This window comes from Melanotaenia boesemani, chromosome 14, assembly GCF_017639745.1.
Source record: "Melanotaenia boesemani isolate fMelBoe1 chromosome 14, fMelBoe1.pri, whole genome shotgun sequence".
NCBI classification, from domain to species: Eukaryota; Metazoa; Chordata; class Actinopteri; order Atheriniformes; family Melanotaeniidae; genus Melanotaenia; species Melanotaenia boesemani.
The window spans coordinates 29,312,915-29,330,169 of record NC_055695.1 but is presented as its reverse complement, the minus strand read 5'-3'; the positions used below and the strand labels follow the sequence as shown (position 1 = coordinate 29,330,169).

The 17,255-nt window shown below is 40.0% G+C and overlaps 1 protein-coding gene across 1 annotated transcript in view; it reads right to left on the bottom strand.

Moving 5' to 3' along the window:
* The window catches only part of atp10a (ATPase phospholipid transporting 10A), a 42,707-nt gene that overhangs the window by 22,667 nt on the left and 2,785 nt on the right, over positions 1-17,255 (bottom strand). Inside the window, exons 2-10 of the mRNA XM_042006844.1 lie at positions 16,935-17,139; positions 16,099-16,184; positions 13,453-13,559; positions 13,241-13,372; positions 12,960-13,090; positions 11,470-11,722; positions 11,159-11,376; positions 10,883-11,077; positions 4,166-4,721 (exon numbers count right to left, since the gene is read on the bottom strand). Of these exons, the coding sequence (XP_041862778.1) occupies positions 4,166-4,721; positions 10,883-11,077; positions 11,159-11,376; positions 11,470-11,722; positions 12,960-13,090; positions 13,241-13,372; positions 13,453-13,559; positions 16,099-16,184; positions 16,935-17,139 (1,883 nt within the window). The remainder of the gene's footprint in view (positions 1-4,165; positions 4,722-10,882; positions 11,078-11,158; positions 11,377-11,469; positions 11,723-12,959; positions 13,091-13,240; positions 13,373-13,452; positions 13,560-16,098; positions 16,185-16,934; positions 17,140-17,255) is intronic.

The following is a 17,255-nucleotide window of genomic DNA, read 5'->3' as shown; positions in this document are numbered from 1 at the left end:
TCTGATCTACTGGGATTTCCACACACAACCATCTCTAGGGTTCACAGAGAAACTCAGATTTCAAACAATACTCGTTACAATTCATATTACTTCCTTAAGACAACCAGCCATCTCTGTTCGGGAAGCCACACCACACAAGGAAACTCGGTTACAGTTTTCTCGTAAAAACATGCCTTTGCCACAAAAATGTATATCAAGCTAAAAAAACAACAACAAAAAAACTTGTCATTTTGTTAAACATGATAGTTGTGATTCAAAGCAGTTTAAAATAAAACAGAAGCTGCTGCTGCACTTTTTTTTTACTGCTAGGCAACGATTAAAATCTTCAATTGCGATTAATCGAAATGTGATTAATTGCATCGCAATGTTAATTAATTAATGCGTTAATGCATTCTTTGGCTGGTAAAGAGCTGCTCAGTCCTTATACACTAGATGTTAAAGCACGGAGGAAAATTTTATTACTAAGATATATCAGACTCCTCTAAACACTAATTAGCCCACTGCTTTTCTTTTTTTTTATAGTCACTGTTAATGTGACTGTGCAGTTCAGACTCATGCTAGCATTCAGCATTTGTGTGCTTGGAAAACTAACGGCTTGCTACGCATTGGATATTAAGACATGCGCTCTCGTCTTAGAAGAAGGAAAACGTTTTCTTTTCAGAAACAGGCCAAGGACAGCGCTGAGTTTAGCAGCTCTAAAAAACATGCTGTGGTACATGTTTACCTCAGAGGTAAGAATGAGGGTTCATGTCTACAGGTGGCTGAGACATTTTAGTACCTGGGCAGGCATCCACACTGAGCACACAGTGTAATACTTTTATTTATGTTTTTTTTTTATCCAAAGCTGAAGCAACTGAAGCTGTAAACACCAGAGTCATATCTGTAAATCCACCACACTGACATGTTTAATAACACAACTTTTTGCAGTGGTTTTACTGGTGTGCTAAACTTTTAAAATTGGGTACACCAGAAAAAAAATGTAGGTGCACCCTAATTTTCACAGCATCTTATTTCAACACATTTTAAGGTCTGCTGATTGATCAGTGACCACAGACCTTAAATTTAAATTATTGTGAACCAGAATGAGGTTTAAGAAAATGTTTCTTTATTTGAAGCACGAATGTTCAATGGGGGGGAAAAAAGCACCATTTTTGAAAATAAAGTGCCAGCTTCACTGAACTGAATGAAACTGAACATTTCAAACTTTAAAATGGATCATGAGGCTGCTTCTGGAAAATTTCCCTCCCCTGAATTTGCATTCAATGAAATCTTTTTCACAGGAATTATCAACATAAACTGGAAATCTAGCGTTACAGAGGTAAAAATTCATTCAACTTTCATTCTGTTTTTTTCTTTTTTATTCAGCTTAAACACTGTGAAAAATGTACGGGTGCAGCTTAAACAAAATCCAGGGTCAATGGCAGAAAAATGTCATATATAATTTAAAACTGTGTTTCTACTGGTATCTAATGTCTTCACTAAAATAACATGCCCTTTAAAAGGACCATAAAAGAAGACAGTACACCTGTACACTATGGTTGTAGGGTTTTCAATAATATAGAGGGGCAACATTTTTTTATTCTTTTAATCAAAGTCAGAACTCCACAAAATAACATCTAACAGTACAACATGTATATATATATATATATATATATGTATGTATAAAATAAGAAAAGACATTAACAGTTTAAAATAAATGCATTATTTTAGATTATTAGTTATTTGAGAGATTTTTGAGTGTACTTTTCAAGATAATACTTGAGATGAGATCAAGTAAACAATAAAACTAACTAGTTATGACTTCTTCGTCTTAAAACTAAATAAATTAAAAACCATTTAAAAAGGTTAGCTTTGAGGACTGGAGTTATATGATCCACTTTCCTGGTCTTAAAAAAGCTTAGCTTTTTAAATATTTTTGTCAGCAGTCTGTATTAAAATGCATTAATATCTGGCTGCAAGGCAGGGCGTGATCAGCTTTTAGCAGCTTCGTGCATTTCATTTTCAGGCTGGTTATGGAGCAGAACGACTCCTGCTCTTCCTGCAGCTCGACGACGAGGCTCTTCTAGATAGGGAAGGGGCCTGAGGTAGCATCTGCGACTCATTGAGTAAACATTACATGTTTTCACATCAGTCTAATAGTCTCCAAAACACCAGAAAAAGTTTAAGAGAGGTCTAGAAATTCTCTAATTATAGTGACAAGTTGCTAAGTTGGCAGCAGTGTAAACAATGGGTCCTTCAGGTAGAAGCTGTAGGGAGGGGCTGGCCCGCTCCAGTGCCTGTTTAAAATGGGTAGAGGCATGAACAAGCAGACATCAAAGTGGAATTCAAGTATCAATACCTGTGCTAATTAATATCTAAATAGATACTAAATTTTAGAATAAATTTGGATCTGACAATAATTTTTTTAGACGACAGTAATGTACACAACGTTGCAGTAGTTCAGTGTTTCCCCTAGGTCAGGGGTCCTCGAGAGCTACTATCCTGCAACTTTAGGTGCATGCCTGCTCCAACACAACTGTATCAAATTCTGGAATTCCTTCATTGATTGATGCCACAGGGGGGAATTGTCATGCGTGATATAGAGAATGGAGGATTAAAATGAACTTGAACTTCTTGGGAGAGCAGAGGTTGCCGTTGCAGTTCTACCACGCTGTGCAGAGTGCAGACGACCAGAGCAGTGGTGTTTGTAAAAACTACGTGAAAATGTTTTTTTTTTTTTTTTTTATAAATGCAGGAAAGTGCGGGTGTTGAACCCTCTCACCAGTAAAGTGTGGGTGTTACAGCATCCTTGTCTCCCACGGGTGTGCATGCGTAGAGCCAGTCATATTTCTCTATATTGCCTCTAGACACCTCCATGTCTCGTCATTAGGGCTGCAACTAATGACTATTCTGATAGTCGATTAGTCACCGACTATTAAAACGACTAGTCGACCAATCGGATTATGTATCTCATGATTATTGTAAATGGATCTTATTTCACTTTCAGCTTTGAAATCTTGCATAAGGTTATTATGTAAGTCCGACGTGCCTCCACTTTAAATGTTCGAGCATTGCAGACGTACTTCCGTGGTACACAAGGGCCGCTTTACAAATCTCACATGTATTTAATTTATTTTGTAAGTTTAACGTGAAGTTATCCCAGACTTTTAACGTTCTCCGCCGCCGTTCTCTTCCCCAGTCCGCCGCCATATTTTCCCCTGGCGGACTTTACTGCGCATGTGCAACTCTCAGCAGAGATTAAAAAAGAAGACGATGTCTCACTCTGTATTTTTTTCCCCCTCTTTGCACATGTGCATTGTGCAACTCTCAGCAGAGATAAAATTAGAAGATGATGTCTCACTCGGTAGTTTTTTTTTTATTTATTCTTTTGCTGACAATAGTCGACGGCTAAATTCGTTGTCGACTATTTTTATTGTCGACTATTGTCAGCAACGTCGACTAATCGTTGCAGCCCTACTCGTCATAAATGAAAGATGCTGCGCATGCATTAAATGCGCTAAAAAGTAGTTACACCTGTTAACGCATTTTTGACAGCCTTAGTTAAAACTAAATATTCCACATTTTACAAATGATTCCAGTCAAATCTGCCAATTTCATCTGTATTTCTGTGTCACAACAATTGCTGGTTCTGTTGGTGTCTGCATATTTACCCCAGATTCATGACCACTAGGGATGAAAACAAGACTACATGGATATGTTGAAACTGCATTTGTCTTAGCAGAAAAACTTTATGCAAGTTTTCTTTACCCTGAAATGATATCTGACGTGATTGTGTTGTTCTTTGTGGTATTTAAGCCCTAATGCATAATTTTAAAGTAGCACACAAAGGAGTGTATAATTGCGAATCAGAGAATCAGAGGATAAGCTCCGCCCATTCTCTTCATTTTAATCAGTGCCATTCTTTCCTAAGCTTGGGTAAGGAAGGAATGAACGCAGAATACACAGACAGACATTCTGGGAGACAAAGTCCTACACCTAGACCTAAAAAATATTAGATTGACCAGTACAACCAATACAAAAGTTTGTGGCATGTATGACCATAGTGGTGACACTGAGTAAGCCAGTGTCCCATGTGAAGACAACAACAAATCTCAGCCATCGGTTTTTGGTACATGATATCACATGTTACATGCCAAAGAAGTCAAATAAATTAGCATTTTCCTACCTGCATCAGGGGGTTTGATGAGATCCATGATGACAGAATCTGCTCCTTTTGTATAGACAGTGATCTGATCCGTAAGAGGGTGCCTCACCACCACAGACATGCGCTTCCTGGTGGAATCAAAGCCCAGTGTGTGCAGCAGCTCAAAGCTTAGTTTCCCCAAGTGAGGCAGCTCCACGGTCACCTGGTCAGGGAGGCGCCCAACAAGGGAGCACTTGTAGGCTCTGGCAGCATAGACCAAAGCTGCTTCGTCGGGTGACTCAGCCTCGTAGCGCAGCTCTCCTTCCTCAAGGTTCCAGGAAGTCTTCCCATCGTAGCAGGGTGGGACGGGACTAAAGGAGGGCTCCAGACCTCCGGAGGGCTGCTCCTCGTTCAATTTGGTGAGTGTGCTCTCTGCTGAAGGTGAGGAAAGCATGCTGGAGCATCCTTTGTTAGAGGAACGGTTAAGGCTGGAGGAGCTGCTGCTGTTGGAGCCTGAGGTTAGGCGGCTGGGGGTGAAGCGTTTGATGAAGTCTTCAATGGTCTTGACTGGGGACTTCATCTCAAACCTCATCCGGACCTAAAGGAAAATGTAAAGGTAGTCAGTCATATATAAAAAAATTACCAATTGTGATGCATATACAAAGAACACAGCTGCTTCCTGAGCTAAACTATCAAAATTTTGGTATTTAACCAGTACCTACTGACCCTAATTCATGGTCTTAGAGAGGGCTGGAGCCTATCCCTGCAGGTGTCAGGCAAGATACACCCTGGACAAGTCACCAATATAGACAAACAATCAATCACATTCACGTCAAAGGAGAATTTAGAAACACCATTTAATCTCAACTGCAGGTTACTGGGCTATGAGAGGATACCAGAGTACCTGGAGAGAACCCACACATGCGCAGAAAGAAGATGCAAACTCCTCACACATAGACCCCAGCTGAGGTTTTAATCAGGAATCTTTTACTGTGAGGTGACCGTGCCAACCACAACACCACTGTAGAGCTGCAACTAATGACTATTCTGATGGTCGATTAGTCACCGACTATTAAAACGACTAGTCGACCAATCGGATTATGTATCTTATGATTATTATAAATGGATCTTATTTCACTTTCAGCTTTGAAATTTTGCATAAGGTTGTTAAGTCCAACATGCCTCCTCTTTAAATGTTCGAGCATTGCAGACGTACTTCCGTGGTACACAAGGTCCGCTTTACAAATCCCACATGTATTTAATTTATTTTGTAAGTTTAACGTGAAGTTATCCCAGACTTTTAACGTTCTCCGCCACCGTTTTCTTTCCTAGTCCGCCACCATATTTTTCCCCTGGCAGACTTCACAGCGCATGTGCAACTCTCTGCAGAGATTAAAAAAGAAGACGATGTCTCACTCTGTATTTTTTTCCCCCTCTTTGCACATGTGCATTGTGCAACTCTCAGCAGAGGTAAAATTAGAAGATGATGTCTCACTCGGTAGTTTTTTTTTTATTTATTCTTTTGCCGACAATAGTCGACGGCTAAATTCGTTGTCGACTATTTTTATTGTCGACTATTGTCAACAACGTCGACTAATCGTTGCAGCCCTACTCATCACAAATGAAAGATGCTGCGCCATATATATATATATATATATATATATATATATATATATATATATATATATATATATATATCATATCCTCTAGAGGTGCGGTTACGCTGTTCTCACAGTACCACAGACGGTGGAGGTTTTAAACCTATCCACCTTGGTACCTGGTTTCAGACATGATCGGTTTCATGGAGGGTAATCACTGGCTTTGTGGGGATGAAAGAGTGGTTTGCTAAAATACTTCTGCGGTTTTACTGCAATTCAGCGTTATGGGGACGGCCCCCTTCGTGTATCTAAACAGAAATCAGGAAGACTAATAAAATCTATGTATTCATGTTTCTAAAAAACATGAATCATTAAGTCACGAGTCAAGGGATGCAATATGGAGAAATCCCATGTTTTCTGTGTTTGGATGTGAAGTCCCAAACAAGCCCAAACTTGCCACATTATAATTTCTTTTATAATAATTTCTACCTGATTTTAACTTCATACTGCATTTGCTGCACTGCAGATGTGGAAAGATTACACCCTTTTGCTCTTTCTACTTTGGTATTATTATCACATCTCAACATTCAATTAACGTAAGAAAGAAATGAGTTAATAATGTTCTACATGTACTTGTTTGTTTTATATCCCAACTATTTGATTTTTTTCTTTTATCATTTTGAAGTTGGAAATTATAATTTCTAGTTAGTTATTTTGAATGAACCTTGAGTATGATACCAATCTGTGTCTGTGAAATATTGTTAATATAGGACTCAAGCTTATAAAAATAACAGACCATGTTGTAACCTTGGAGTGTTAATAGTCTCAGATCTGGCTTTCAACAGACACATCAAGCTGTCATAAAGGCAGCTTTTTACCCACAAAATTAAAAGTTTAGTCTCCCAGAAAGACCAAGAGAAACTCATCCATGCATTCAACTCCAGTAGACTGGATTACTGTAACGAATGAAAGACGAATGAAAGATCTGCAGCTCATCCAGATGCTGCTGCTTTTTAACCAGGACTAAGAGATCTGAACACATCACACCAGAGACGCAGTGTGACAGAGGAATTATGACACCAGTTTGAGATGGCGCTATTAACCATCCAGCAGTCGTTATGATCTGTGGTGCACCTTCAATACGTGGCTGAAAGAAGGATCTGCAGGCAGAGACAAAATTCAATCAAACAATTTGATGTTTAGTTTGAGATTTCTGGCTATTTACTGTGCTTTCTCATGTCTTAATAACATGCTCTTATAAGTCTTCTAAGGTTCAGCAGACCTAAGAAATATCCAAGGAAGAGAGAGATGGAGTAGAGATGAGTGGATCTCTAAAATGATCTACTTACATAGAGGTGTAAATCAGAGGAAGAAAAAGGTGCTTCTTTGTTGCTCTGTTATTTTCACAGACTATGCTCACTAAGACCTAAAGAAACTATATACACTTTAGAAGTGAAAGCTTATCCTGAATTAACAAACAAAAAACAATTATCTTTAACAAAGGCAGCAGTTATATCTGATTTAAATTAGTCAAGCCAGCTAACGCGCTGGTTGTGCTGAACCTGCGCCGTAGCAGACCCCTCTGACTTTTCTTCTTTATATAAATCACTATGAGATACATGAGCATGATGCTTCCATGGTGGTTTGATTTACACCCTCAGAAATGAGCAGCAGCCTCACAGACTGATTGTGAAGTCTTAAAAAGACAAGTGCTAAAATAAAATGTTTCATACAGAAAGAAGCGCATTAATCAGCATGAAGACAAAAACCATCTCTAATAGAGACGTCACGATTATTCAATTACACAATTATTAAGGTATTAAACACCATGTTTAATTAATCTTAAAGATTCCTCAGTATAGTCACTTTACATAATTTTCATGTCAGAACCATAACTGCATTAGATAATGTTGACTCTGCAGCCATGATAATGTTGGTTTTGGTGGTTTTGGTTCACCACTGTGACCCAAAATCAGCTTCTTTTGCTGAGATAATGCAGATTTTTTATATACGAGTAATGAGTTTGTTGTCTATGAGTTACTGAAAAAGAAAGTGTTAATTCTCTCTACACATTAATTTGACCCTAATTAAAACCTGAAGACCTGAGCAGTGTTCATTTGATTTTACACATTTATAGAGTTGGGAAATTAATGAGCGCATAACAATTGTGATATTTGTAAAATCTTTGACAATAATCGTACCAAGAAAATGTGTTATCCTGACATCACTGGTCTCTAATGTCCTCATTCAAATAAAAAATATTACCCTAAAATTGAGCACAATGTGTTATTTCATTTAGTACGAAGCTGCCTTCACTCACCTCTAGTGTCAGCCCTGAATCAACTGATTGTAATAACAAACAACCAGTTGCTCAGTTAGCAAGTGCTCGCCATCTTTACACACACGCACACACAGATGATATGCTCCCTCACAGTCAATCGCTAGCAGTTTTCAGTCATGTGACCTGACTGAGGCACAGAAAGGACAGCAAACACTGGACTGAGGCAAAGCAGAAAACTGTTCTGTGGTCACATGGAAGAAAATGTGAACTAGTTTCTGGATGGACGCCGTGTCCTGCAGACTAAAGAGGAAAGGAAGCATCCAGCTTGTTATCAGTGGTGAAAGACTGCATCTCTGATGGTTTCGGGGTACATTAGTGCCTATGGCGTGGGCAGCTTCCACATCTGTGAAGCTCCATCAATGCTGAAAAGTACATGGAGGTTTTAGAGCAACATCTGCTCCCATCCAGACAACGTTTCTTTCAGGGAAGGTCTTGCAGATTTCAGCAAGACGATGCTGAACCACATCCTGCATCCATCACAGCAGCATGGCTTCACAGGAGAAGAGTCCGGCTGCTGAACTGGCCTGCCTGCAGTCCAGACCTCTTACCAGTAGAAAACATTTAGAGCACTGAAAGCAAAAATTCAGCAACCAAGATCCAGAATCCTCCATCAGACCAGAATGGGACATTCCACTCCTAAAACTCCAGCAACTGGTCTCCTCCCTTCCCAGATGTTTAGAGACAGATGTTAAAAGAAGAGGGGATGCTACACGATGCTGAACATACCCCTGGAACTACTTTTTATGGGCGTGTTGCTGCCTTCTGATTCACAATGAGGAGTTTCAACCTCTGGTACGTTGTTTGTGTTCTATTGAGAATTAGCTTTGAAAAATCATTGCTTTCTGCTTTTATTTACATTTTACACAACGTCCCAACTTTTTGGGATTTGGGGTTGTAAATGATATCTTGTGAACAGGAACATTGACCCATCAAGACTGATTCCATCAGCAAAATACTAGTTTTTACTCCAAAACATTAGCATCCCCTTATCAGTCCTTTGCTTCTTATCTCTCCATTTTTTTAGAAAGACATAGAAGCCACTACACACTTTCAAAAACCTTCTAAAATACAACAAAGTGTCCATTTGCACGTAGCTTTTATTGTTTTGGTGAATATATCTTTGATGTGCTAGGTCCAACCACTGCTGTGTATCCGTGTTTTGTTATTCCTCTCGTGTGATGTGGGGTGTGGTTGTCCTGTTCAGAGGTAATATCCTCTCCACGCTACATTTACAGTGTGTACCAGCCCGTCCTGCCTCTCAGAAGGACAGATCAGTTCAGATTAAATTGTACACGGTGACACATTATTTATGTAAGTTTGTGTTTCCCCTTGAAGGTTATCTGATCAGTAGGAGGGAAATGTAAATAAGTACAAAAATAACTGGGTTTTGATACATTCGGTCTCCAGTTTTTTCTCTTTTTTTGTTTTGCTCTTGTTCTTTGTGCCATTTTTTATTATGATTCCCTGATGGCTAGCCTGGTACCTGAAGGATTTATATGTTTCTATTCATGAGAACCGTGACACCCGCTGTCAGGAGCCCTCGCAGTGACTCACCCCTGTTTGCTATTGTATTGCACCTCCCTTCATCTGTTCTGGAGTCTGTGGTTCCAGAGCCGGCCTTTCATTTTCAAAATAATTTCTAACACTTGATTTATTATTAAATCTATTTTTAAATCCAAATCCAAGTTTCAGTAAAGATTAGCAAAAGCAGCATCTATACTTTATGATCCATTTGACATTAATGTCCCACCAATGGTGCTCCCTATAAAGAAGCAAAACCCAAATCCCAAAAGGTTTTCTGTTGCTGGACCTTGTTCACATGTAGCTTCTTCTTTGCATGACAGAGCTTTAACCTGCATGTGTGGATTTCAGGGTGAACTGTGTTCACAGACAGTAATTTCTGAAAGTCTTCCTAAGCCATGCAGTGATTTCCAGTAAAGAATCACATCTGGTTTTAATGCAATGCTGCCTGTGAGCCATAAGATCACCAGCATCCAGTCTGACCTTTTGGTTTTGGCCCACACACACACAGATTTCTCCAGATTCTCTGATTCTGTTGATATTATAGACTGTAGATGGTGGGATCTTCAACGTCATCACAATATTATGCCTAGGAACATTTTATTTGAAATTGTTTCAGAATTTTTAGACAATATGTTCAGGTTGAAGAACCTCTGTCCATCTTTATATCTAAGAGACTCTGCCTCTCTGAAATGCTCCTTTTATACCCAGTCATGTTACTGACCACTTGCCAATTAACCTAATTACTTGTCAAATGTGCAATTTGTACCAGTTACATTTCCAGCCTTTTGTTGCCCTTGTTCTAACTTTTTAGGGATGTGTTGCTACAATCAGACTCAAAATGAGCTCATAATTTCCATGAAATGGTAAAATGTCTTAGTTTTACCATCTGATATGTTATTTCCTACCGGAAAGATTTTTAAATCACTGCATTCTGTTTTTATTCATGTTTCACACAACGTCCCAACATTTTTGGAATTGGGGTTGTAATACCAAATAAAGGTATAATTTCTCCTAAAACATTTTTTTCTCTATTTAGTGGGAATCATAAATCATAATATAGGATGCAGTGAACAAAAGGCTGCATTCTGTTGACTTCAGCACAGCAGCAGCCAGTCACTGAAATGCTGTCAGCTCTATATTACAACATGAGCTTCTTCCTGTGTTGAGCAGACGTATCTATTACAGTAATTAAATGCAACGCTTGCTTTACCTGCCGTTTAAACACAGCTGCTGACACAGCCACACAAATACAATAACAGAAGATGCATTGCAAGAAAGGTAATGAAGCAGTTGTACCTTGTGTCTGGGCTGGTTGGGGGAAGACACCACCACTGTGTTACAGATGGTGAGAGCGATAAAGAAGTCAATGATATCTGAGAGGTCAGAGGGCAGCTGTGACATGGGCTGTCTATGGAAGCGTATAAAGTCCATCTGACTGCTGCATTCGTTGACTTTATCAAGGAGCTGAGGGTCGGGGGTGATATCTTTTTCCTGTAGGAAAAAATAGGGTTTTATTAGAGGACAGCAGATAATATGAGAAGGTGGACGGCTGGACCGTGAGGTAAACCTGACCATAGGGCTGCTGAAAGCCGTGTGTTTAGATAGGATGCTGGCTCGCTTGGCTTCAGCTCTGCTGCCTGTCCGGCGGTGGGACTTGGTGCTCTGGGAACGCAGCACTACACGGGTGCTTTGGTGGCTGGTCACACTGTCCCGCCTGGGCAGGGTGCCACCATGTGACATACATTCCTCCTCCTCAGAATCCATTTCCTGATACATTGCAAGTCTTTTGGCTTTATAACACACATAGACACAGAAACCATTAACAATTAAAACGCAAGGAATTTCTTCAGAGGAATGTATTAGCACTGGCTGGCTTGTCTCACCGTTGGCGTCATGGGAGTACTCCACCCCTGCTACGGTGCAACGTCTGAACACCATCTTGTTTTCTGTCAGCGTGCCCGTCTTGTCAGAGAAGATGTATTGCATTTGGCCCAGATCCTCTGTGATATTAAGTGCTCTGCATTGGAGGTGAGAGTCCGTCTCCTCGTCGTACAGATCCATGTCCTGATGGATGAAGTACACCTGACAGATCTTGACTATTTCAATTGACACAAAGAGGGAGATGGGTATCAGCACCTGAGAGAGGAGAGAAAGAATTTTATAAAAAAAAAAGGTCCAGCTGGTTATCGCTAGAACAGGCAAGTAATGGAGTGGTTTAAACATTACACTTAAAGTAAGATAACAAAGTGAACAGGTTTAAGTTTAAATAGGTCAAAGTAACAAGCTAACAAAGTTAGCAAAATAATTTAAATGGTTTAGATAACATTAATATAATAGCTAGCTAAACTTCTAGCTTAAACAAGTGGTAAAAATAAAGAACTGAGATTCATAGAAATGACTTAGTTAGCTCTAATCTAAAGATAAATGCTTTAAAACAGTTCATAAAAGGTTAAAAATTTAAATATAAATCATTAATAGATAGAAAACTTTGTGAAAAGAGAGTTAAATATGAAGCTAGCTAACCACTGAAACCACTGAAACAGTTTGCTCTGCATGAGCCTTAAGCTAACAGATAAATGGTTCAAACAAATATTTTAAACCCAATAGGTTTTACTTCATAGATAAACATAAGAAACAGAAACAAGATAAATGGTTAAGAAGCTGAAAGTGATGCATGCGTGGGTTGCAAAGATGGAGGGTACTTAAGTTCAAGCCTAACAGAAAGAAGTAAAATTTTAAGCTTTTTAGTTCACATCTGAGACCTTAATGTTAAGCAGTGATTTACAGGTCTACTGTGCATTAGTTTGATTTTTTTTTTTAAATGTTGGTGTACTTTATAGAGGGACATTTCCAGGCTACATTTCTGTTTGGAGAAATGAGTCATAATTTTTGGAAGGGTAGTTAAATCTGCACTCTGCTCGCCCTCACTGAATGCCAGCATCTGTGTGTTTACTTCACTGGAAATACAGTAAGTGGTGTCTTCAGTGACTTTTCAGTGATTTTAAAAGCTGCCTTATTTCAGTACTGAGCTGCAGAGTCTGACAAAGGACATGTTGACATTTCCGCGGACAAGCTAACCTGTCAGCAAACAGATCAACATGTCAACAAGTGTCGCTTTCCCCTTCTTTTCCATCTTGTATTGTAGAAGCGATTTGCAGCGCGAACATAATTTCTCACTGCAGTTTGAGACTAAAAAGAAAGATTTAGAGGTCACATGCCCCTGGTGCTGCAGTAAGTACTGTGAATGAAATGATTTACAGCACTTCTTGCGCATAGTGTAGGAGAACATTTAAAACTTACTGATACAACACTCGGTTTCATCTTTATCTGCACTTTTGATGTTTCTTTTTTGAAGTTTATGTGTATTGTGTACCTGTAGGACGATGATCATAGTGAGGAAAAGATAAATAGCCGACATGATGGGTGATAACTCTGTCCCTTCTGGACCAAGAACATCAAACACGGGTCTCTTATCGCCATACTGAAACAGCCACAGCCCATGACCTGGAACAGCAACACCACAAGGTCAACCCCTACAAGCATTGCAATGAGAGCACAGAAATAAAAGAACAGACTCTGCAAAAAAATACAAGAACTACAAGAAGACTCATTAAATTTAGCATGGTTCTCCAAACAATTTGTACTATCACATACCAACAGCAGCAAACAGGCACATAACCAGCAGGATGATGACACACCAGAACACATCTACATTCATCTGTCTCTCCAGCTTACTGCGCTTGTAACGCGGGCCGTTGTTATTCAGCATGGCTTTGGTCTCATGACCTGCAGAGATACATAGCTTGTTAGTCAGATGTCTGATGCGGAGTGTGACACATGACAACACTGGTATTGTGGGAGCTGACCTGCGTAAATGACTATTCCAACTGCCTCCTCTGTGTTGCGGATGGTGCAGCCTCGCAGCAGCAGGTTTTCTTTGTAAAGTGCATCTCTTCTGCCGCTTCGATGGATTCTGTCAGGATGGGAGATGCGTAAAAAATGACTGCGAGTGCCGGCACAATGATGGTGGAAACACTCTGGTGAGAAATAATGACGCTCTGAGTATCTATTTATATACTAGAGCTTAAAGATGGCATCATTTTATGCATCTGAGCACTTCAATCAATCACACGCTGAAGCACCATGGTTACCCTTCACACCCTTCCCCTGACCAGAGGCCCTTATCTCAGCACAAATTCACACTGATACAGAACAAGTGGTCGTGCTGCCGCCTCACTCAAACCCCCTCAGGCTTAGACTCAATCAGGCAAATCACTGCCTCATCGCTGACCCTCAATCTTCACTCGAAACCAGTCAGTTTAAAGCTTGTCAGGCTCATCCAGAGAGGAAGTGTTGTACAACGATGGGACTCAGCTCTTAGCCAACCAGCCCACCATGGATGTTTAAATCCCTTTTAGGAAATGCCGTTTAGCTAAAAGCAAGATGTATGCTAAGCTGTATTAAACCAGAAGCCAATGATGTCAGTGTAAATCCCATTATTAAAGAAAGGATTGTGTGTGTACAACAGTCCTGCCACCTTAAGTCTCAATCAACCCTGTTGTAGAGTCAAGCAACTGTCAGCATGTTTACCAACAGGAATGTTCATCCTTTGGCCTTTGTCAGCAAGCCAGCTGACACATCACCACCATTATAGATTAATAAGAGTGTCCCTGAGCTCAGAGCAGTTCTTGCACAACTCATCCGAGTGCACAGCTCGCACTGTGCGAGAAATTGATAACGCCCTCTGAGACGCAGAGTGCCTTCTCTTCCAGACACGGAGCGAGATTAGACTTGGTGTCACTGGCCTCTATGTAATAAAGCTCTGCTGAGCCAAGGCACCGTGCCCTGGGCTCCACTGTAGCCGGGCAACTGAATACCTGCAGCATCTGGTCTCCTTCTGAGCAGAGAATACATGTCATAACCGCTCAAGTGCTGGTTGGCAGTGAGCGGCTGCTTTACAGAGAGCTCAAAGGAAGCTTCTCATCCTCTATTAAACCAGAAACCAACTTAACAAAAAAAGGACAGTAAGGCTAGCCTGACTTTGTCCAAACAAAAAAGAATCCACACTTTAGGAACTCTTAAGCTCTCATTACCAGATTTCACTCCTTGTTTTTGCATTATATATCTTAAACATCATAGTTAGATAAAATTGTTTTGCAGGAATTTTTCATGGTATGTTAGAAGAATGTGTGAGCTATCAGCACAATTATTAACTGTTTAAAGGCAACATGACAGTTTTATTTTTTTTTTGACTTGTAGTTGCCAACAGGAGGATAGGAGGATAACACAAATATCTAATCAGCCAATCACTTGGCAGCAACTCAACACATTTAGTCATGTCGACGTGGTGAAGACGACTTGCTGAAGTTCAAACTGAGCATCAGAATGAGGAAGGATGGGGATTTAAGTGACATTAAACGTGGCATGGTTGCTGGTCTGAGTATTTCAGAAAGTGCTGATCTACTGGGCTACCATATTCTGATGCTACTTCCAGCAGCATAATGCACCATGTCACAAAGCTCAGATCATCTCCACCTGCTTTCTAGAACATGACAATAAGTTCACTGGACTCCAACGGCCTCCACAGCCTCCAGATCTCAGTCCAGTAGAGCAGCTTTGGGATGTGGTGGAACGGGAGATTCTCATCACGGATGCAGCCGACAAACCTGCAGCAACTGTGTGATGCTGTCATGTCAATATGGAGCAAAGTTAAAGCAGTTCTGAATCAGTCCCAGCAAGGTGGACCTAATAATGTGGCCGTTAAATGGATGGCATTCTAAAGAGGATTTCTGCTATGATATCACTTACGTTCAAAAAACAGCTTTAAAAAAAACTTCTAGAGGAATTTCTATCGTAAAAATGATTAAATTAAAATCTCAACTGAGAAAAAAAGTTTTTAAACTTTGATTAATCCATGTCAGAGAGGCCTTGATGATCCTTAAAGTCAGCAGGATTACTCAGTCAGCAATTAGCTGAAATGCTAATAAATGTTATAAATGAAGGATATGAGTCCCTGCTTGGAACTCTGTTGGTTTCCTTCCTTCCTTCCTCTGGTCTTTCAACATATTTACTGGACCCAACAAATGTGTGTTGGACATTTATAAACAAAGAGGAAAGGGAGAGTGAACACACATATTTATCAACTCTCAGAAAGCTCGAGGAACTGCAGCTTCATTTGTCAAGTTGAACATTTCCAGATTTGCCTCACTCTGGTCATGAAAAAGCACATACATCTTCAAACTGTGCAAACCAAAAAAAGCTTCTCAACCACCACATGAGGACAAATCACAACACTGAGTCAGAAATACGGTTTAAGTACAACTTAAGTACAAGCTGGAGACTCCTGCCCTCTAAACAAACCACAGATTCATTTTATTTCTAGGATGAAGCATAAGATTATTTAAAATGCCACTAAAATTACGGTGAAATGAACCCTTAATGTGTACCAACAAATTAATGACAACATGGTTTGGTGTGGTGGGCAGCTGTCACTCGCAGTGAGCGATACTCACATGTAGCCTCTGAACCTGTTCAGGTCATTGTTGGGTTTTTCACATTCAATTATGCTGTTGTACTTTAATGGGTCGAAGTCGCAGTCCTGCCAACAGAAAACAAACAGCTGATTACTGAGGATTCATGATATCCTTCAAACCTACTGAAGGTTTGGTGCAGTATGCTAACAGTTGTGCATCTTCCCTTTGTGTTGCTGCCTCAGTTTCTTTATTACTGTACATTGCTACTGTTTTATCATTAAATTACTTTTTATAAGTCAGATAATTATGTCCCTTTTAACTCCTTTGAACTTTAACTCCCTTTTATGTATAATTATTTCAGAAATCAATCTGAATGTCCTGAATATGACAAATATAAATATGTAAACAATAACGTTATTTCCAACTTGAGAACTTTTTTGTTCCACTGCCGGAAAATCAAGAAACATCACAACTATACATTAAATACATCGTATGACACATCATGGTTAATTTCAACACACCTACTAACAGGTGTTTCATATTTAGCAAACTCTTATAAAAAAAATCTGAAATCTCTGCCCGCATCATCAGGAAAATATGATTTATGGCAGGATTTCTAGATCCTTGTGTGGCTAATTATAAGAAGGCTCATCTTCTACCAGTACTTATTTTACTACTTGAAATGTTATTTCTTATTTAATCTACGAGAACCTAAGTTTCCACCAAAGACATGAGGGTTTACATTAGATACCAGAGGAAACAGGAAGTCGGGAACTATTTTCAGACATTCCTACAAATGCTTATTTAACATTGATCGTTGTACTTTAATCAAGCCCCAGACCTGGGGGTGATGCAGAGAGGAGCATCTTTCTCACCAAGTCGAAGAAGCTGCGGACCACCTGCCTCTGCTTGAGGTTGGTCTCTCCATCCAGTGTGGCGGTCTCAATGTGGCAGAGGCGGTCTGGATCACTGGAGCTCAGCAGCAGGACGTCGGCGGGGAGGATCTCATTACATCGCAGCCGGATGAAGTCTCCAACCCTCACCTCTTTCCAGTACTTCTCCACATATCGTTTCTCCACTCTGCCAGAACAATAAAAGGAAAGTAATTTATAAAGTCAGATTCTACCCTGCCATTCTTCAAACTGGAACATGACTTCTCTGTTCTGGGCAGACCCCACTTCAACCTCAGCTACTGA